At 35.1% G+C, this 21,192-nt stretch overlaps 1 protein-coding gene across 1 annotated transcript in view; it reads left to right on the top strand.

The window, feature by feature from the left end:
* Positions 1–436: 436 nt before the first annotated feature.
* Positions 437–21,192, top strand: part of IFNLR1 (interferon lambda receptor 1) — a 62,747-nt gene continuing 41,991 nt past the window's right edge. The window contains exons 1-2 of the mRNA XM_053704799.1: positions 437–543; positions 14,964–15,108. Of these exons, the coding sequence (XP_053560774.1) occupies positions 483–543; positions 14,964–15,108 (206 nt within the window). The 5' untranslated portion in view covers positions 437–482. The remainder of the gene's footprint in view (positions 544–14,963; positions 15,109–21,192) is intronic.

Genomic DNA, 21,192 nt, shown 5'->3' with positions numbered 1-21,192 from the left:
ACATTGTTGAAGAAAAGCAATGCAACATGGGTAAGCCAATCACATGAAGCATCTATGTGCAGTCACCAATCAGCAGATATTGAGCCTATTTAGATATGCTTTTCAACAAAGGATATCAAGAGAAAGAAGCAAATTAGATAATAGAAGTAATTTGGAAAGTTGTTTAAAATTGCACGCTCTTTCTAAATCATGGAAGAAAAGAATATTAGGTTTAGTGTCCCTTTAAATGTTGTTATTACTAGAAAGATTTTATATTTATCTCTGCTAGTATCTGTATTACACTGAAAGTGAGTAGTAAAAGGAAAACATACTTGTCGGCATGGAAACAAACTCCTTTGGGACTTCCCCTATGTGGGCGGATTGAGGTATGTCTGAGCTCAGGTGCAGTGTTGTGGATACAGTGTGACTCAGGAAGTCCCTACCCAGAAGAGTCAGCATATAATGATTCAAAACCACACAGCAAATCTGTATTCTCTGCTGCTATGTCTTTCTCGTTTACATGGACTATTCTACTCTGCCAGTGTGTTCTATACTATGTCACAGGTAAGGTCATGTTTCTCTATTTTATTTTGTTCTTTTGGGCAAATGATCTATGTAGTATGTTATGGCATTAGTAGCTTACAGACTCGTGGAATGCTGTTTGCTTTGCTGGATAAGAGGAAACCTTTGACATCACAGGGCAGAGAAAACAGCATGAGGGTGGTGTAATGAAAGACGAAACTTAGAAGAGAAGGACTAGATTATGAGTGGAGCGCTAATTGTTGCTCTCGTGCTAACTGCACTCCAGTTCTGCTTTTTGTGCACATTGGATACCACGTGTATTACAAGTTGAAAGTAAATAGTTATCGATTAGATACAATATAGCGATCTCTATCGCAGCAGTGCAGGTTTGAGCAGGAGGATCCCCCTGGGCTAACAGGATCAGGAGCAGTTTCCTTTAAGGCAAATCATCTCCGTATCTACTTTCTGTAAGTAATGCTTAAAGGGACAGTAAACACTCTGAGATGTTAATATAAAATGATAAATCATATTTTTTTTTTAAAAACTTTACAATATATTTTCATTATTTATTTCGTCCCCCTTTTCCTGTAATTCCATTTTGAAATTGTGAGCATTTCAGTTCCTGTTAGAAATGCAAGTGCAGAACACTGTTATATTCCACACAGCCATTGGCTGCACACTCTAGTGACTTATTTATAACTGTCCCTAATTGGCCACAGCAGAGAATGTTACAATTTTATAGACGCTAAAACTTTACACTTATTTTTGTCACTATTTAAACAACTAGCATTTATCTAGTGTTTAATGTCCCTTTAATCATACAATTTTTTTTTTTAAACTTTATACAGAAATAACGCAAAGGATAATTTTGTTGAGAACATGATAGTGCAGGGTTTGGAGATTGTGATTCTTCCCTCAAAGATGATCCCTAGTAGATGAAGGTGAAGTAGATAGTGTCTGTATGTATGTAATGTATATGTGTGTGTACTGTGTATGTCTGTATCTGTGACATGTATATCTATATAATCAGAATATCTATTTCTAAATACTTAGAACGTGTATGTGCAGAACATTGGAATGTGAAATATTTACAGTAAATACACAGTAGTTTTGCATAAATATGATTTTACATGTTTTCAGCTACTTCACTGCAAAAGGCTCCAATGTATATATATATATATATATATATATATATATATATATATATATATATATATATATATATATATGTTTATATGTGTTTTGTGCTACTTCCGATGCATGCAAACACCCTCAATAAACCCAATCTCGCTCAAGCAAAACAGTTAGCGTCCACTTTTGTAATCTAGCTCAATGCGGGTAAAAAAATGAGAACAAAGTAGTAGGTTGTGTTTATAGCTTGGGATGGGAAGATGGTAAAGTAGTAGATTTTTTCCTTATCAATTCTTTGCGGTCCTTTGTCGGAATATATCCGACAATGGGTTTTAGAGCATGGGCTCAAATGTTGGATATATTCCGACTTTGCTACTTTAATTTCACAGCTACATAGTAACATTCCGCAGTGACTTGCTATTTAGCTGTGTAATTAAAAAAAATTGCCGCAAAAATTAAATCAGACGCGCCGGCCGCACAAATGAAACATTTAATGGACCGGAAAGGGTTAAAGGATGTATACAAATTGGCAGGTGAATTTTACTATTTGGTGACATAAGTTTATGCTTGTATGCTGTTTTTCCTTTTGTTGTGGTTTGTAGAAATAGTTTCACTTGTGATCTGTATATAGCAAGCGTAAAAAAAGGGAAGTTTTTTATTTTAATAAAATCTGTTGAAATGTATTTTAAAATGAATTGAAAATGTGCGTGGAATATTATTTGAGCACTGTAAGTGGAGCATTTAGATTATAAGGCATAGCTATCCGACCTTTTTTTATGATTGAATAATTGGTAATTTTGTGCCATATATCTGTTAAAGGGACATGAAACCCACATTTTTTCTTTGATGATGTAGAAAGAGAATGCATTTTTAAACATCTTTCTAATTTACTTCTATTATCTAATTTGTTTTATTCTCTTGATATTCTTTGCTGAAAAGCATATCTAGATATGCTCAGTAGCTGCGGATTGGTTGCTGCACATAGAAGCCTCATGTGATTGGCTCACCCATGTGCATTGCTTTTTCCTCAAATAAGGATATCTCAAAAATGAAGCAAAATAAATAATAGAAGTAAATTGTAATGTTGTTTAAATTTGTATGTTCTATCTAAATCATGAAAGAAAGATTTTGGGTTTAGTGACCCTTTAAGCACCCTATTGATTTACCATTTTATACCAATGAGCCACCAATTCTAAAATGAAGTGCAGCACTGTATAGAAGAACAACAGTTTCCTGATAAACTGCATACTAGACAGTGTTCTGCATCTCTCTCTTTAGTAGGGGTTACAATATTATTATTATGAAAATATGAAGTTGTTCAATGAAATGATACAGTTTTATGTTTCCATGTAAGTCCCATGTACTACAGAATATAGTTAGAACAACCTTTGCTTTTATTTCTTTTATTTTCTTTAGTTAAAGGGACAGTAAAGTCAAAAATTAAACTTTTATTATTCAGATAGTTTATTATCTAATTTGCTTTGTTCGCTTGGTATTCTTTGTTTAAAAGCATAACTAGGTAGGTTTAGAATCAGCAATGCACTAGTGGGATCTAGCTGCTGATTGGTGGCTCCACATATAAGCCTGTGTTATCATTGGCTCACTAGATATATTCAGTTAGCTCCCATTAGTGCATTGCTGCCCCTTCAACAAAGAATACCAATTAAGCAAATTTGATAATAGAAGTAAACTGGAAATTTTGTTTAAAATGTTATGCTCTGAATCATGGAAGAGAAAATGTGGGTTTCACGTCCCTTTAAAAGGCCATAATAGGTAATGCTCTAATTTGTTACACTACTGTGTGTGTAACTGCTGCAAAGGGGTTGACCACACAGTAGAAGAAGTATATAGGACATTTATTTATATATATATATATATATATATATATATATATATATTTATTATAGTATATCATTTATTATAGTAATAATTTACACATCAGGATTATGTGATAGATATTCAATGCTTTTAATTTTTAGTTATTTTTTAAGAAAAAGCCCCTGGGGAGCAGAAAACATCTGTCTGATCATTTAGAGGAGAGTGACTCTACTAGGAGAGTCAATATCTCCTTAGAGCTATTGTAGCTCAGACGAATGTGAGTATTGCCATTCTATTGGCATTAAGATTTAGTTTGGATACAGTGTTACACTATGAAAGTGTATTTCTGCTCTATTTCCTTTTAAGGAAACTTTGTTGTTGTTTGAATAATAAAGAAGACTACATTTCCCACATCAAAGACTTTATTTGGTGAAAGATTTTTTTTAAATTATTTTTAGTACACAGAGACAGATTAAAAGTGGGGCACTAATAAACGCTCCCGCTCAAACGTTAACTGTGCTAGAAGTAAGCTTTTTGTATGCGTCGAGTTGCGCTTTTATTTTGAGTTGAAAGTAAATTGTTTTCGCTCGTGCGCTAACCTGAGATGTGCATAAAGCTTAGAACGTAGAATATCGCATGCGTGTTCACGTATTCCCCCATAGAAATCAATGGAGCAAAAAAAGTGGAAAAAACACCCAACTCGCACGCAAACCCGATCACATATTCTCAGGTGTGCTAACCCAGCATGAAAATATGAATATTTCACATTCCAATGTTCTTCACATACAGTAGAAGGATATTTTGTATATATTCATAAATACATATTCCTATATATATATCTGATGGTATTTTGGAACAATATATATTTATATATGTATATATGTATTTACAGACATACATATACATATGTACGCACATATAGACATATATAAGTGCATTGGAGCCCTTTGCAATTATGAAAACCATGTAAAAGCATATTTATGCAACATTCATTTTTTAATAACGTTTTTAACTATGTATTTACTGTAAATATTTGACATTCCAATGTTCTGCACATTGCAGAATTTGTTCTATGTATTTATAAATCAATATTCCTAGATAGATCTGTATATATCTATACCTATATATATAATCATGTCATGATAACCAATATCACAGCTATGCTTACTTGTGCACATATTACAAGTTAAAACGCATTTAGTTGAGCGCAAAACTAACTTGCGTGCATTAGGTAAGCGTAAGTAAAGACCTAGAGCAAAGTGTAAGGGTTAAAAAAAGGTGCACCAAACAAAACATAAATACATTAAAATACACAAATATACATTATCTGATAAAAATTGTTCATATAAATATTTTTTTATATAGGTTAAAATGTATGTGGTATATGTCAAGGTGTTTGAATTGAAAGGGCTATATTGTGTATATATATATATATATATATATATATATATATATATATATATATGTGTATTTCTGTGTTTATATTTATGTATAAACATACATATATACACATTTATACACACACACACACACACACACACACACATATATAAACAACCCCAATTCCAAAAAAGTTGGGACAGTATGGAAAATGCAAAAAAAGAGTCATTTGAAAACTCAATTCACCCTGTACTATATTGAAAACACATTATTAACACATTATTTGATGTTTCACTTTGTGAATTTAATGTATTTTTAAAAATATACACTCATTTCAAATCTTTTGACTGCAACTCATTCCAAAAAAAGTTGGGACAGGGGCAATTTAGGACTAATAGTGATGTGACAAGTTGAAATTAGAAGGTGATGTGAAACAGGTGAGGTAATTGAGTAATCATAGTATATAAGGAGCCGCCAAAAAAAGGCCTAGTCCTTCAAGAGCAAGGAGGGGTCGAGGCTCAACAATCTGCCAGCAGATGCGCCAGCGAATAATCCAACACTTTCAGAACAACATTCCCCAAAGACAAATCGATAGGATTTTGGGCATTTCAACTACAGTGCACAATATTATTAAAAGATTCAAGGAATCCAGTCAAATCTCAGTGCGTAAATAGCAAGGCTGAAAACCACTTCTGAATGCGCGTGATCTCCGATCCCTCAGATGTCATTGTCTCAGAAACCTTCATGAGTCTGTAATGGATATTCTGACATGGGCTTGGGAATACTTTAGTAAACCTTTGTCAGTTTAAGGAACAGTCTACCTAAACAATTTCTCCCATTTAAATTGTTCCAATGATCCATTTTACCTGGTGGAGTGTATAAAATTGTTTACAAGTAGCTCCTTTACCCTTATTTCGGCATTTGAAATAGCTGATTTAGCCTGTGGTTTCCCAACCTATACTGAAAGTTTTGATACTGGAGTCTCAACTATTGAATAGCCGTAAACACAGCCAGAAGAAGAAATTAAGATAAGGTAGCAAGTGTGTGTACATAAAGTGATAACATAATGAGATATGATATTTCCTGAAGTTCAACAAATTGTTATAGGCTGTGGTTTAAAAGCACAAAACCAGCTAATTCATAGACACAAATAAACATGAAAATGCAATTTCTCATACATATTATACTCTGCAGCCGGTATAACAAGTTATTGAAAATTCATTAATATAAAAACTATTTTACAGTATACTGTCCCTTTAAGACCATTCACCACTGCATCCACAGATGCAAGTTAAGGTTTTACTATACAAAGCAGAAGCAATACATCAACACTGTCCACATATGCTGCCGACTTCTCTGGGCTGGGTCTCATCTGAGATGGACAGTAGCACAGTGGGGTAGTGTTTTTTATCCTAAAAAAGTCAATATTTCAAATAGTTTATGGAAAAAACAGCAGTCATGTTCTCTGGGCCAAAGAGGAAAAGGACCATCCAAGTTGTTACCAGCGTCAGGCTCAAAAGCCACCGTCTGTCATGGTATGGGGGTGTGTCAGGGCACATGGCAGGGGAAACTTGCACATCTGTGAGGGCACCATTAATGCAGAAAGATATGTATACATTTTGGAGCAACATATGCTGCCATCCAGACGTCATCCGGCAGGACAACGCCAAACAACATTCTGCCCAGATTACAAACACATGATTGCGTAAGCAGAGAGTGCGTGTGCTAGCATGGCCTGCCTTCAGTCCTGACCTGTGTCTGATTGAGAATGTTTGGCGCATTATGAAGTGCAAAATAAAGTAACAAAGACCCTGTACAGTTGCGCAGCTGAAGACACACATAATGGATGAAAATTCCGCTTGCTAAACTTAACGAACTGGTGTCTTCAGTGCCCAAATGCTTATTAAGTGTTATTAAAAGAAAAGGTGATGTTACACAGTGGTAAACAGTCCACTGTTCCACCTTTTTTGGAGTGTGTTGCAGTCATCAGATTTGAAATGAATGTATATTTTCAAAAATACATTAAATTTACAAAGCAAAACATCAATAATGTGTTAATAATGTGTGTTCAATATAGTACTGGGTGAATTAAATTTTCAAATAAATTAGTTTTTTGTTTTTTTTGCATTTTCCATACTGTCCCAACTTTTTCGGTATTTGGGGTTGTATATATACATATACACTTTGGAGCCCTTTTCCCTTCAAATACCTTAAAAGTTGAAAAATCATTTTTTATTAATTTTAATGTTTAACAATGTGTTTAACTGTGTTTTTACTGTAAATGTTTTACATTCCAGTCTCGTTCACTTAGAAGAAAATGTTCTTTTTAATATATATATATATATATATATATATATATATATATATATATATATATATATATATATATATATATCTCTGTATATATCTATACCTGTATATTCATATAGATATATATGGATAGATAGATATTTTACAAAAATATATATATATTTAAAAATAAAAAGATTATTAAGATCATTGAAATGTAAACTACTTTCTAAATACACACACACACACACACACACACACACACACACACACACACATATATATAAATTTCAAGTCCTAAGTTACTAGCCCCCTCTGCATATGTTAAGCCATTGTGAAACTTTTTGTAATATTGTTTTATTTTATACCATAACAAATTAAATAATGCTACATATAGTAATACATTAACAAAAATAGGTGCATAGCAGTTAGCAGCATCAACTTGGTGGTTCTGGGGAAGACAACAGCTGGATAGAAAAAGGAAATTGTTGAACATAGAGAGTGGAGAGAGTGCTGACAGTCATGATTATCTTTCCCTTCTCGCTCTTAACTGTCTTTCTCAACTCCCTTCTCTCCTCAAACTCTCTTTTTACCCTCTCCCTTCTCTCTCAGGCCAAATCTTCTTTTTAGACTTTCTTTCCTCTCTCTCATATCTCTTCACTCTTTTTTTTCTCTCCATTCTATCTATACTCTACCTTCTTCTCCACTTTCACTTTTCCTGTGCAATCTGTCTCTGTCCTGTTTACCCTCTCAGAAGTAAGTTTAAACGCTAATGGGGTCCCTACAGCCGCTAGAGTAATAACATATCCTTGCATTTTCATGTGTGGCTGTATTAGGGACCCAAGTTTTGGAAGCGACCTTGACGTGGTACCTGGGCTTGTCCCATTTGGCCAAATGCAGTGACTAACTCTTCCAGTTTTGCTTTAAATCTTAGCTGAGAGCTTATAAGTGAGTGCTGGACTTTTTCTCGGTGTTGTATTGTTTGCTTTGTAATTTTCCCTATGGACCGTGCACCCAGGATTGTCTGAGGTTAACTGCCTGTGACTCTAGAAATAGCACAGCTTCCTGAGAGTGCTATAGCACCAAAAGCTGAGCATGTTGCAGGGTCATGGGATGTGTACCCAATCCGGTCTGAGAGTGCTGTCCCCTTCCGTGTTTTGTATATGTCTAGGGTGATTACATAAGTCTGTGAACCCTGACTTGTTCCCAGTTTGTTTTATTAAGAGCTTGCATTTGTGTGGCTGTATCTCTTCACTCTTTTTTTTCCTCTCCATTCTATCTATACTCTACCTTCTTCTCCATTTTCACTTTTCCTGTGCAATTTGTCTCTGTCCTGTTTACCCTCTCAGAAGTAAGTTTAAACACTAATGAGGTCCCTACAGCCCCTATAGTAATAACATATCCTTGCATTTACATGTGTGGCTGTATTAGGGACCCAAGTTTTGGAAGCGACCTTGACGTGGTACCTGGACTTGTCCCATTTGGTGAAATGCAGTGACTAACTCTTCCAGTTTTGCTTTTAATCTTAGCTGACAGCTTATAAGCGAGTGCTGGACTTTCTCTCTATGTTGTATTGTTTGTTTTGTATTTTTCTCTATGGACCTTGCACCCAGGCTTGTCTGGGGTTAACTGCCTGTGACTCTAGAAATAGCACAGCTTCCTGAGAATGCTATAACACCAAAAGCTGAGCATGTTGCAGGGTCATGGAATGTGTACCCAGTCCGGTTTGAGAGTGCTGTCTCCTTCCGTGTCTTGCATTTTCATGGCTATATAATATCCCTTTAGATAATAGTTTTAGCACATTGCCCAAATTGTGTGTTTGTCAGTGCTGCAATAGGAATGTACTTTCTGCAAATACAATGTGCAAACTTTGCTACTTACAAAGTAGCATTTATATAAACACTATCTGATAAAATAATTGTATTTGCAAGTTTTGCAACCACAAATTTAAGAAACAGAAAGTGCTTATTTTGCCTCTCCACCACCTCAGAAGTGCCAAGATACTCTCTTATTTGGGGAGATTAATATTCCCTGCTCTCACACAATTAGTTGCTTGAGATCACGGGTAGCATTGAAAAAAAGAGCCCTTTTGCAAGTAGTGAATGCAGGTGAACCGGTTCTCTACTTGAGAATTTGTCTGCCTGCTAGCTTGATCATTTGTACCCGAACCCTAATGTAGACTTTGAGGAGGCACTAATACATTATTCCAACTAATACATTTGTTTGGTCAGTTGTTTGTGCAGTATATTTGTGGCGTAAAGATGGCAAGCTTAATTACAACATAAATGTCACCAAAATAATGATTATTTGTTTTTATATATTAATCTCTAATAAGAAATGACCACTAAAAAAATAAAAAAAACCACCATCCGTTAGAAAACTATAAAATAGGACTCTATATTATGGTTTCAAGGAATATTCAGCTACATTAGACTCCTTGTATTTAAAATTTTGTGTTCCATTTGTAGTTTTAATTGAATTAATTTTTCAGAAAATAAACAAATATCAAATATTCACAAAGTGCTAAAACTCTTTCTTTGAAGTTATATTTAAATAATTTTCCATAAAGAAATCATTCAATCATATCTGCTAACCTTTTGTGTAAGCAGAGTGTGCTATTTGTACTGTTAAAGACATTAAAGGGACAATCAACACCAGAACTTGTGTTGTTTAAAAACATAGATAATCCCTTTATTACCCATTCCCCAGTTTTGCATAACCAACATAGTTATAATAATACATGTTTTACATCTGTATTTACCTTGTATCTAAGCCTCTGCAGACTGCCCCCATATTTCAGTTCTTTTGACAGACTTGCATTTTAGCCAATCAGTGCTCCCTCCTCGGTAAATTCACGTGCGTGAGCTCAATGTTATCTATATGAAACACATGAACTAACGCCCTCTAGTGGCGAAAAACCATTCCGATTAGAGGTGGCCTTCAAGGTCTAAGAAATTATCATATGAACCTCATAGGTTTAGCTTTCAACTAAGAATACCAAGAGAACAAAGCAAAATTGGTGATAAAAGTAAATTGGAAAGTTGTTTAAAAATACATGCCCTATTTGAATCATGAAAGTTTTTTTTGGACTTGACTGTCCCTTTAAGGGCTAGATTACAAGTGAGGCACAGACATTTTTTGTGCAAGCGATATCATGTTTTCACGATCCGGTTTAATTTACGCTACAATTCTTATCAAGATCTCTGAGCTGTGGTTAACTGTTTTGCAAAACTAAAAAGTTGCACAAAACACTTCAAAAATACATTACAAAGTACAGTAACACTTTCTAATAAAAATTATTCAAAAACAAATACTGCACACAAAAGTTATAAGGGCTAAAGATGTATTTGTATGTATATATGTTTAACTATGTATTAACTGTAAATATTTCACATATATATCTATACCTATATATAATATATATATATATATATATATATATATATATATATATATATATATATATATATATATATATACAGGTGGCCCTTGTTTTACAACAGTTCAATTTACACCGTTTCAGAATAACAACCTTTTTTTCCAGTCATCTGACTGCTATTGAAAAGCATTGAGAAGCAGTGCATTTATAAAAATAGCCAGTAGGCTATCCGCTTGTGTTGCAGCAAAGCCAAGCAAGCTAAAATTAATCAGTTTAACCAGACCTGAGCTATAGAGCAGATTTCAAAGGAACAAGATCTTCCTGTCTATAAATCAGTCCAGATTGGAATGCATAGAAAGAACTGTTTGCAGAAAAATGCAAGTGAAGTCTGTGTTGTGTGATTATTTTATTAGGTTTATAATGCCGTTTAGCAAATGATTTTGTTCATTTAACTTAGTTTAATTATATATTCTGTGTTGTGTGTTTATTTTATTAGGTTTATAATGCTGTTTAGCATTTAAAGTCTTCATTTCAAAGCTTTAAAAATAATGTATTAGGTGTTACTTATGACAATTTTGAGAGGGGCCTGGAACCTATCTCCCTCACTTCCCATTGACTTACATTATAAACTGGGTTTCAATTTACAACGGTTTTGATTTACAACCATTCCTTCTGGAACCTAACCCCGGCGTAAACTGAGGGCTACCTGTATATATATATTTGTTTAAAAACCATCAGGTATATGTAGAAATATTTAATAATGAATAAATAGAACAAATTCCTTTATGTTACAAACATATTTTCATGTTGGGTTAGCGCAATTGTGAAAATGGGATGATGTTTGCACTATAGTTGGGTGTTTTTTTTTAACTTGTAATAATATCGTAAACCGACTAGCGCCAAATGCTTTACTTTAGCGGAGTTTTCGCTATTGTGAAAACGCAATATACAACATAATTTGTAATCTAGCCCTAACACATTTATGCACTAAAAGGTGTTTGTTTGTTTTTTTGTTTTATTTTTAAATCTGCTTTATTGAAGCATAAATTAAACAATTATTATTTACTTATAAGCAGGACCAAATACCTCCTAATATTTCAACTTTTGATTTTGTGATCAAGAAACTAAGGAATGATGTTTGGTCAGACTGGGGTGAATTGTCACATTCCTTGAGTGGTGTGTGGGCCTTAATGGGCTGAGCTTGGGTATTAATGGGTTTGAGGTTTCTTTTACAGAACCAGGGGGCTTATATATAGACAGGTAAGAGAAACAAACATGAAATGGTTGTGAGCTCTGGGACCTTGAGAAAGCTATGTGTGCTACAGTGCTTGTCACACCCATTAAACAAATGAACACCTGGAAGATAGTGACAGTGAAAATTCCAGCTCAAATTAATGTGAGGATATATATAGCCAGAGTAGTTTACTAAACAAATTTGAAAGGCACTTGCTGTATGGTTGCATGAACAAATCAGAAGCTTTGAATGCAGCAGCTAGCTGCTGATTGGTTTGGAAGCACTCTGCTTTGCATGTTAAAGAATATTCCAGCCAAAACTGAAACAGTGCCTTGTATTATGGTTGAAATGATTCATTTTACATGATACAAGCCAGCTCTCTGAGTAGATGCACTGTTTAAAATGCTGGTGCATGAAGCATATTTAGATATGATATGATTCACATGTACAGTAAAAGCTCACACTAAAAACAGAGTGTTACCTTTTGCTAGACGTTTTTTTGCTAACGCATGTATATTGCAAAAATGTTTCTGTTTAAAGGTGAAATACATTGATGTTTATTTTAATTTTGGCTGGAATGTCCCTTTAAATGCAGAGCATGCAAACAAGCTAGCTATATTCTTATCCTTCAGCATGTGAGTGAGAGGAAAATGTGCCGATTATTAATCGCTTTTACATTTCTTTCAAAAGAAAGATTTCCACTGTTGAACTATTTAAAGTCGGGACATTACTAAAAATACATTAAAACTACATCAAAGTCATGTTTATATGTACATCATAAATTAATCATTAGAAAATATCTGCTTGCAAAATAAGGGCTAGATTACTAGTGAAGCGCTATTTTGCACTCCCACTCACACGTTCCTAGATGGAGGCTTTTTGCGTGTCAGGATGCACTCATACAGGTATACCTCACTTTACAGCGCTTCACTTTACAGCGTTTCACTAATACAGCGCTTTGTGGAGCTGAAGTTCATCCTCCAGTGATTTTGAAACAGTGCTGTAATCATCGTGAGATTGCGAGAAAAGTGACTGGCACCATTTTGTTATGAATAGTTCACTCTGTTTACAGCATTACAGTGCAATCTGTGTCTCAGTGCTATAGTCTGGCAAATTTTACTACAGTAATTGTCACTATTTTACAAGTACAGTATTTATTGAATACTGTGCTGTGCTAGTGTTAAACTAAACCTAGCACTATTGCACCCCTAATATATGTTAGTTCAAACATGTTTTCAAGTTTTTAAACACACTGGCAAGTGAAAAGAAAGCTAAAACTGTGTTGTTTCACTTTAAGGCGGTTTTCACTTTACAGCGGGGCTCCGGTCCCTAACCCGCTGTATGAGCGGGGTATACCTGTATTATAAATTGAAAGTAAATACCCGAAGCGGAAAAATGAAACTCCATTGCGACCCTGTTAAACTATTCTCCCATAGACTTAAAGGGACAGTCAAATAAAAAAAAAAAAAAACGTTCATGATTCAAATAGGGCATGTAATTGTAAACAACTTTCCAATTTACTTTTATAACCAATTTTGCTTTGTTCTCTTGGTATTCTTAGTTGAAAGCTAAACCTAGGAGGTTCATATGCTAATTTCTTAGACCCTGAAGGCCGTCTCTAATCTAAATGCATTTTGACAGTGTTTCACCACTAGAGGGCGTTAGTTCATGTGTTTCATATAGATAACATTGATCTCACGCAGGTGAATTTACAGAGGAGTTAGCACGGATTGGCTAAAGTCTGTCAAAAGAACTGAAATAAGGGGCAGTCTGCAGAGGCTTAGATAGAAAGTAATTACAGAGATAAAACGTGTATTATTATAACTGTGTTGGTTATGCAAAACTGAGGAATGGGTAATAAAGGGATTATCTATCTTTTAAAAAAAAATTCTGGTGTTGACTGTCCCTTTAAGGAGTGTGAAAACTGCATAAAAAAACCACCCATACATACATACATACACATATTTAGACACGTATGTATGCATATATATGTTAAAGCCGTTTGCAGCGCCTTTTTTCAAAAAACACCTTATACCATCTATCTTTGAGGCCTTATAACTTTTTTTTTTCTTTTTTTTTATCAGAGAGTGTTTATATCAGTGTAACTGAACTTTTACATGTATTTATGTTGTGTTTTATGCATTTAACACACTACCCTTTACACGAGCTCTGAAGTCGTAGTAACCTGAAGCAGGTTAAATTGGATTGCAGTAAATGCGTTTACTTTCAATTGGTAATACGTGTGCTATTTCCGTTGCACCCAAAAAGCTGTGCTACAGTTAGCACGCCACTCGCAATCTAGCCCTAAATGTTTTAAAAGCACATTTAATTTACTCAAATTTAATTTCTTAGTATACCAACCAGACCCTATATACTGTAATACCAGATTTCAGGTAATTTGTTTCATTGCAGTTCAGTCAGACACATTTAGAAATGAGAAACTCTTGTTGAACTTAAATAAAAATGAGCCTTTATATTTTGTAATGATTTTATTTAAAGGGTTCTTACTAGTCTGTGACTAGTGAAAATATATATAATATCTTTACATAATTTTATCATGTTGGCACACATTAATAGCTCTGAGAATTTCATCACCAATATGCATTTCTTACGAAAATCGGATTTTCGTTTAAACAAAACGAAAATCCGAATGAATGCACAAAGAAAATGAAAGAAAACAAAAAAATACTGATGAAAATCGTCAGTTTTTTTTGTTTCCTTTAATAAAAAAAGGGGGGTTAATGCTTAGCTTAATGCATTCTGGAGAGCGTAATTACTTGATCCTCTTCTTGCCAGAACACCGGCTAAAGTTAGTGCATGTCCTGGGAATTAAGAGCGTTATGCCTGCTGTTAGCGAGTCTGGTGCTCTGGCATGAAGACAATAGGATTAACATGTTCTCTAGAGCTTGTTGAGGTAAGTTATGTAGCTACTTTTCACCTGTAGCTTTAAAACAGTTACATTAGTTTTACCAAAAACAAATGTAAATGTTTAACTAAAATTTAGTATCAATGTTGGGGAGACTTCTGGGTGGAAGTCATCTTACTGGTCGCATTGAGAATTTAAAAATAGTGGGCAGACTTCTTAACCATTGACAATCCCACATTATCTGGTATAGTTGGGAGGTATATATTATTATGCATGATTCCATCTCATTGAGGAATCAAATCAGTTCTGTTCTGTCAGTATAATATTTAACTACTGGTTTAGCAAAATCTTGCTCTTTATTCTAGGTATGGACATGCCCCATGATCTGCATCAGCCTATAAATATTACTACAGTGTCTCGGAACCTTAGGCTTTTTCTCACATGGCTTCCAGCTCCCGAGAATCCTCCAAATGTAAAATATAGACTGCAATACAGACTCGCTACAGACAGGTAATACTTTCTCAACCAATGGTTATCTTAAAAAAAAACAAAGTACCATACGCACCAAATACTGTATGTGTATTTATGTGTGTGTGTATATATATATATATATATATATATATATATATATATATATATGTTAAAGGAAAAAAGGAAGTGCACAAAGATACTCCTTATAGTGCGTATCTTTAATAATATCAAAGGTCAAATAATAAAACAAATAACAATCAACCCCCTTAGGGTGTCTACTCACAGGATAGACCCTCAAATAATATGAGGTATGTAAGGATCGAGTCTCTCAAGTACAAGTCCAAGTGTACCGTTACTCATCAAGGGATAGCCGTTCCTCAAACTTGATCCTCTCACAAAAGCGAGTATTTCCCCCAACAGAACTTAGTTTGTGCTCAGTTTGTGCTCCAGCATCTTACTGAAAGCAAGCAAGAGTATCTTCAATCAGTGTGAAACAAGCTGACAGCTTACATACCTCATATTGTTTGAGGGTCTATCCTGTGAGTAGGCACCCTAAGGGGTTGGATCGTTATTTGTTTTATTATTTGAACGTTGATATTATTAAAGATACGCACTATGGTGAGTATCTTTGTACACTTCCTTTTTTCATTTTAGATTTAACTACACCTTCAGGTACGAACCACCACCTGTATTCCCAGGAAGCTGTCGGTCTCCTCTTCCATATCCAGCTAAAGGACTTTGTTAATTAGTCACTGGAAGTAGTGATTTAATTGCTTTTTAACTTTTAAGGTATCCTTAAGTAGATACTTTTAACAGGTATAATTACTCAATATCTGACTTTAACCATCACATATATAAGTCAGATATTGAGTAATCCTAGGATTACCCGGGTAAAACGGACATTAACCAAATGGCTGTGGGTAAAGCCCAATGTAAGATCATAAGATCATCGAGTCACCACATCAAACATATATATATATATACAATGCACTGTAATTCCCCCATCTTCACTATCTTTTTTCTCTCTGCCTGGCGAGTTCAAGCGCCTTGTAAACCTCATTCCCCAAGGTTCACTTGGGGTGGATGTCAGAGGATAGGTGGGGTCCTTGAACCCCCAGACGGAGGCAAAAAAAATAGTGTAGAAGGGGAATTACAGTATATACAGGGAGTGCAGAATTATTAGGCAAATGAGTATTTTGACCACATCATCCTCTTTATGCATGTTGTCTTACTCCAAGCTGTATAGGCTCGAAAGCCTACTACCAATTAAGCATATTAGGTGATGTGCATCTCTGTAATGAGAAGGGGTGTGGTCTAATGACATCAACACCCTATATCAGGTGTGCATAATTATTAGGCAACTTCCTTTCCTTTGGCAAAATGGGTCAAAAGAAGGACTTGACAGGCTCAGAAAAGTCAAAAATAGTGAGATATCTTGCAGAGGGATGCAGCACTCTTAAAATTGCAAAGCTTCTGAAGCGTGATCATCGAACAATCAAGCGTTTCATTCAAAATAGTCAACAGGGTCGCAAGAAGCGTGTGGAAAAACCAAGGTGCAAAATAACTGCCCATGAACTGAGAAAAGTCAAGCGTGCAGCTGCCAAGATGCCACTTGCCACCAGTTTGGCCATATTTCAGAGCTGCAACATCACTGGAGTGCCCAAAAGCACAAGGTGTGCAATACTCTGAGACATGGCCAAGGTAAGAAAGGCTGAAAGACGACCACCACTGAACAAGACACACAAGCTGAAACGTCAAGACTGGGCCAAGAAATATCTCAAGACTGATTTTTCTAAGGTTTTATGGACTGATGAAATGAGAGTGAGTCTTGATGGGCCAGATGGATGGGCCCGTGGCTGGATTGGTAAAGGGCAGAGAGCTCCAGTCTGACTCAGACACCAGCAAGGTGGAGGTGGAGTACTGGTTTGGGCTGGTATCATCAAAGATGAGCTTCTGGGGCCTTTTCGGGTTGAGGATGGAGTCAAGCTCAACTCCCAGTCCTACTGCCAGTTTCTGGAAGACACCTTCTTCAAGCAGTGGTACAGGAAGAAGTCTGCATCCTTCAAGAAAAACATGATTTTCATGCAGGACAATGCTCCAGCACACGCGTCCAAGTACTCCACAGCGTGGCTGGCAAGAAAGGGTATAAAAGAAGAAAATCTAATGACATGGCCTCCTTGTTCACCTGATCTGAACCCCATTGAGAACCTGTGGTCCATCATCAAATGTGAGATTTACAAGGAGGGAAAACAGTACACCTCTATGAACAGTGTCTGGGAGGCTGTGGTTGCTGCTGCACGCAATGTTGATGGTGAACAGATCAAAACACTGACAGAATCCATGGATGGCAGGCTTTTGAGTGTCCTTGCAAAGAAAGGTGGCTATATTGGTCACTGATTTGTTTTTGTTTTGTTTTTGAATGTCAGAAATGTATATTTGTGAATGTTGAGATGTTATATTGGTTTCACTGGTAAAAATAAATAATTGAAATGGGTATATATTTGTTTTTTGTTAAGTTGCCTAATAATTATGCACAGTAATAGTCACCTGCACACACAAATATCCCCCTAAAATAGCTATAACTAAAAACAAACTAAAAACTACTTCCAAAACTATTCAGCTTTGATATTAATGAGTTTTTTGGGTTCATTGAGAACATGGTTGTTGTTCAATAATAAAATTAATCCTTAAAAATACAACTTGCCTAATAATTCTGCACTCCCTGTAGGGTTTTACCCACAGCCACTTGGGTAATGTCCGTTTTACCCAGTTATATCTGACTTTACCCGTAACATATATATATATATATATACACTTTTTTTTTATTGACTCACCACAAACTCTGAAACCTGAGCTAAATTTGTTCAGTACTTTTGAATTAAGATGGGAAATTTGTACATTTTTTATTAAGGTTTTATGAAGTTTTATTTCTGACAAAGGCAGAGTGAAAACTTCTGCAACAAACCTCAAGAAGATTGATTATACAGGAGAGAGTTTTCCTAGTCTTATAAAAAAAATAACAGTAGATTTGGAGATCTAAACCCTTAACAATATTATTTCGATGTTTGTTGCTTATGTGCAATATACAAAATGGTTGAAATAGAACTTTGAAAGAATTCATAGGTGTCATTTTGAAATCTAGAACTTGTATTGTGTTTATATTGATTTGGGAATGATGCTAATTTTGCATAAGTGATTTCAATTTTACTATGTTTGAGATGCATAGATTTGTGTATTACCTGACCAGACTGGACCAAACAGACTGATGGACTATATAAAAACCTCGAAAAATTTATTTCAACAGCAGATAAGAGCCATAGGTCCAGCGAGTCTGCCTGATATATCAAAGTATATACTTATCTAGTTTGTAGGATTGCCTTATGCTTATCCCAGGCATTCTTCCCACACAGTGTTTGTCATTACCACCTCTTGTGGAAGTTTATTCCTTGAATCAATCACCAGTGCTTCCGCAAATTACTCCTGAATATACTACCGTTTAGCTTGAGATCATGACCCCTTGTTCTTGAATTTTTCTTTTTATGTAAAATACTCACAGCCTCAGCTTTACTAAGCCCTTTAATATACTTGAAAGTTGCTATCATATCACCTCTTTCCCTTCTCTCCTCTAAGCTATACATATTTTGGTAATTGAGCCTCTCCTGGTACGTTTTATTTTTTAAACCTGGAACCATTCTGGTAGCCCTCCTTAGTACAGATTCCAGTTTCTTTATATCCTTCTGGAGATATGGCCTCAAGAACTGCATACAATACTCAAGATGAGGCCTAATGAATGATCTGTATAGTGGTATAAGAACCTTACTATTTCTGCCACAAATACCTCAACCAATACACCCAAGCATTCTACTGGCCTTACTCGCTTAAATACTACATTGCTTACAAAATTTTGAATAATCTAAAATAATAATTCCCAAGTCCTGTTTCTCATTTGTTACAGTCAGTAAAGTGTCATTTAATCTGTAATTAACATTTGGATTTTTATTCTCTAAATGCATAATTTTCCATTTTGCAGTGTTAAACTTTAGATCCCAGTCATTTATCCAATCTTCCAATTGTATATCAGTTCTCATTTTGTCTACCGCCCAGAACATCTACTCAATTACACATTTTTGTAGCATCTGCAAACAGACATACTTTCTCTTGTAGCCCTTTGCTGATATCTCTGATCAATGTTAAAGAAAACAGGCCCCAGAACTGACCCCTGAGGAACACCACTAGTAACAGCACCCTCTGCTGTACTCCATTTACTAAGACACTTTGTTTTCTATCCTTAAGCCAGCATTCTACCCAGTTCACAGTCTAGACTCATAAGATTTAAAATCAGATTAATTGATATAAACGTTACCCAAAATTAATATCTTGACACTAGACTATGCCATTTTATCCACTGTAAAGAAAACCTCTTGCTTTAAAATGGTGAATGTAGTTTGAGTATTAGAAGAGCTAACTGGGGAATTTAAAATACATTTGTTGGGATTAACCATCGCATTATTATTCCGTATGTAAAATAGCTAAAGTTTACAAATATTATTTAGGAAATGTCATAGAGACACCAACCAGTATTAGAAAGTGTAACTATGGGGTATCGTTACATGGCAAAAAACAGCATAGGCATTATTATTTTATTAATTCTAAAAATCATACACTTGGTGAATACAACACTTAGGGGTCAATTTAACAAGCAGCGAATGTGGCATCGACGACGACGCCCCATAATTTCTGGTCCGCCAGAAGTGGAAGTTCAGAAGCAGTGGCAGACTGAAATCACACCGATCCAATCGAGATGATTGACGGCCCCTGCTAGCGGCAAAAATGCTTTGCAATATTAAATGCCGACAGCATATGCTGTCAGTATTTAGCAAGGCTATAGCGAATCATGTCCGCTCGACCTATGATAAATCTACCCCTTAGAGTCAATCCAAAAACACCAAAATACATGTTTTAGATTACAAATTAGTAACTCATAACTGGAAGGTAACATTTTATTTATTGTCACTATCTTGCATTTTATTGGCCCGATTTTATGCACGTTTGATAGCTGCATCTGGGTTTATGAAAAACTTCTAAACAATACAAGATGTCACATAGTAAGAAAACCAAGTAGATTTTCAAGAGGCAAAGCTACAACAATTCTGCCAAAATCTGATTGCAAAATGTTTTCTAATGGATTGGAAAACTTATGTCATAATGCCTCTATACCAAGTATTAGGAGGGTTTATACTGTGAGACACAGTACGCAGATTTTCAAATGGAATGGTCTTAAATTTGAAAACCCATATGAAACCTTTCTCATGGTCCCTTTAAAGTGCTGTTTCCCCAGTGGCCAAGTGCAGATATCAATTTTACTGCACATGCACAAAGACAACTACCTTTCTCCTCTGGAGGGAAATAAAGAAAATAAAATATTTTTAAAGACATCTCTTTAACAAGTAAATGTTTTATCTCAATATAAAAAATAAATTATGGTTAAAAGATGAGGGGAAAAACTCCACTATAAATACACTAATATAAAAAAAAACCTTTTATTCCTTATCTTCTTACTCCATCAAATTAGATGACACATTCCTCAGAAAACCTCAACTATGTTTCCACTGGAGTAGAGGATTCTGGATGCTACTCCAAACAGGCACATTGCTGTCTCTAGTTATACCCTTCAATCTCTGCCATGCTTTAATGGGGCCCAGAGTAGCAGTGCACTGGCATGAGGGAGTGTATGTTTAAAATGAGACTTTGTGAAGTTACCCAGGATCCTCTGTTCAAGTTTTTCTGTTGAAAAGTTCTCTGACTTGTTAGGACATGCAGATATCTTATTCTAGTCTATCTGCCTATCTATCTGTTTGTCTGTCTGTCTATCTATCTATATAATGAAAGTTCTGGTTCTGTCATATAATTTTAGTGACAGTACAAGGCAGAAAATGATTACCTATACAACAGCACCCAATTATATTTAAAAATAAAATTTAAATGTGATGGAAAAAAGGGGAATTTTACAAAAATGTTTATAGAATAAGGGCATCTATGTTGGTTTCATTTCCACATTTGATTCACCATGTAGTTCTGCTTAGTAAAATAAGATAAATCTTCCTACTCACTTATTTGATTTTG

Source organism: Bombina bombina, chromosome 3, assembly GCF_027579735.1.
Source record: "Bombina bombina isolate aBomBom1 chromosome 3, aBomBom1.pri, whole genome shotgun sequence".
In the NCBI taxonomy this organism is placed as follows: domain Eukaryota; kingdom Metazoa; phylum Chordata; class Amphibia; order Anura; family Bombinatoridae; genus Bombina; species Bombina bombina.
Note: the sequence above shows the minus strand (reverse complement) of the source record. Positions and strands in the feature narration are given on the sequence as shown.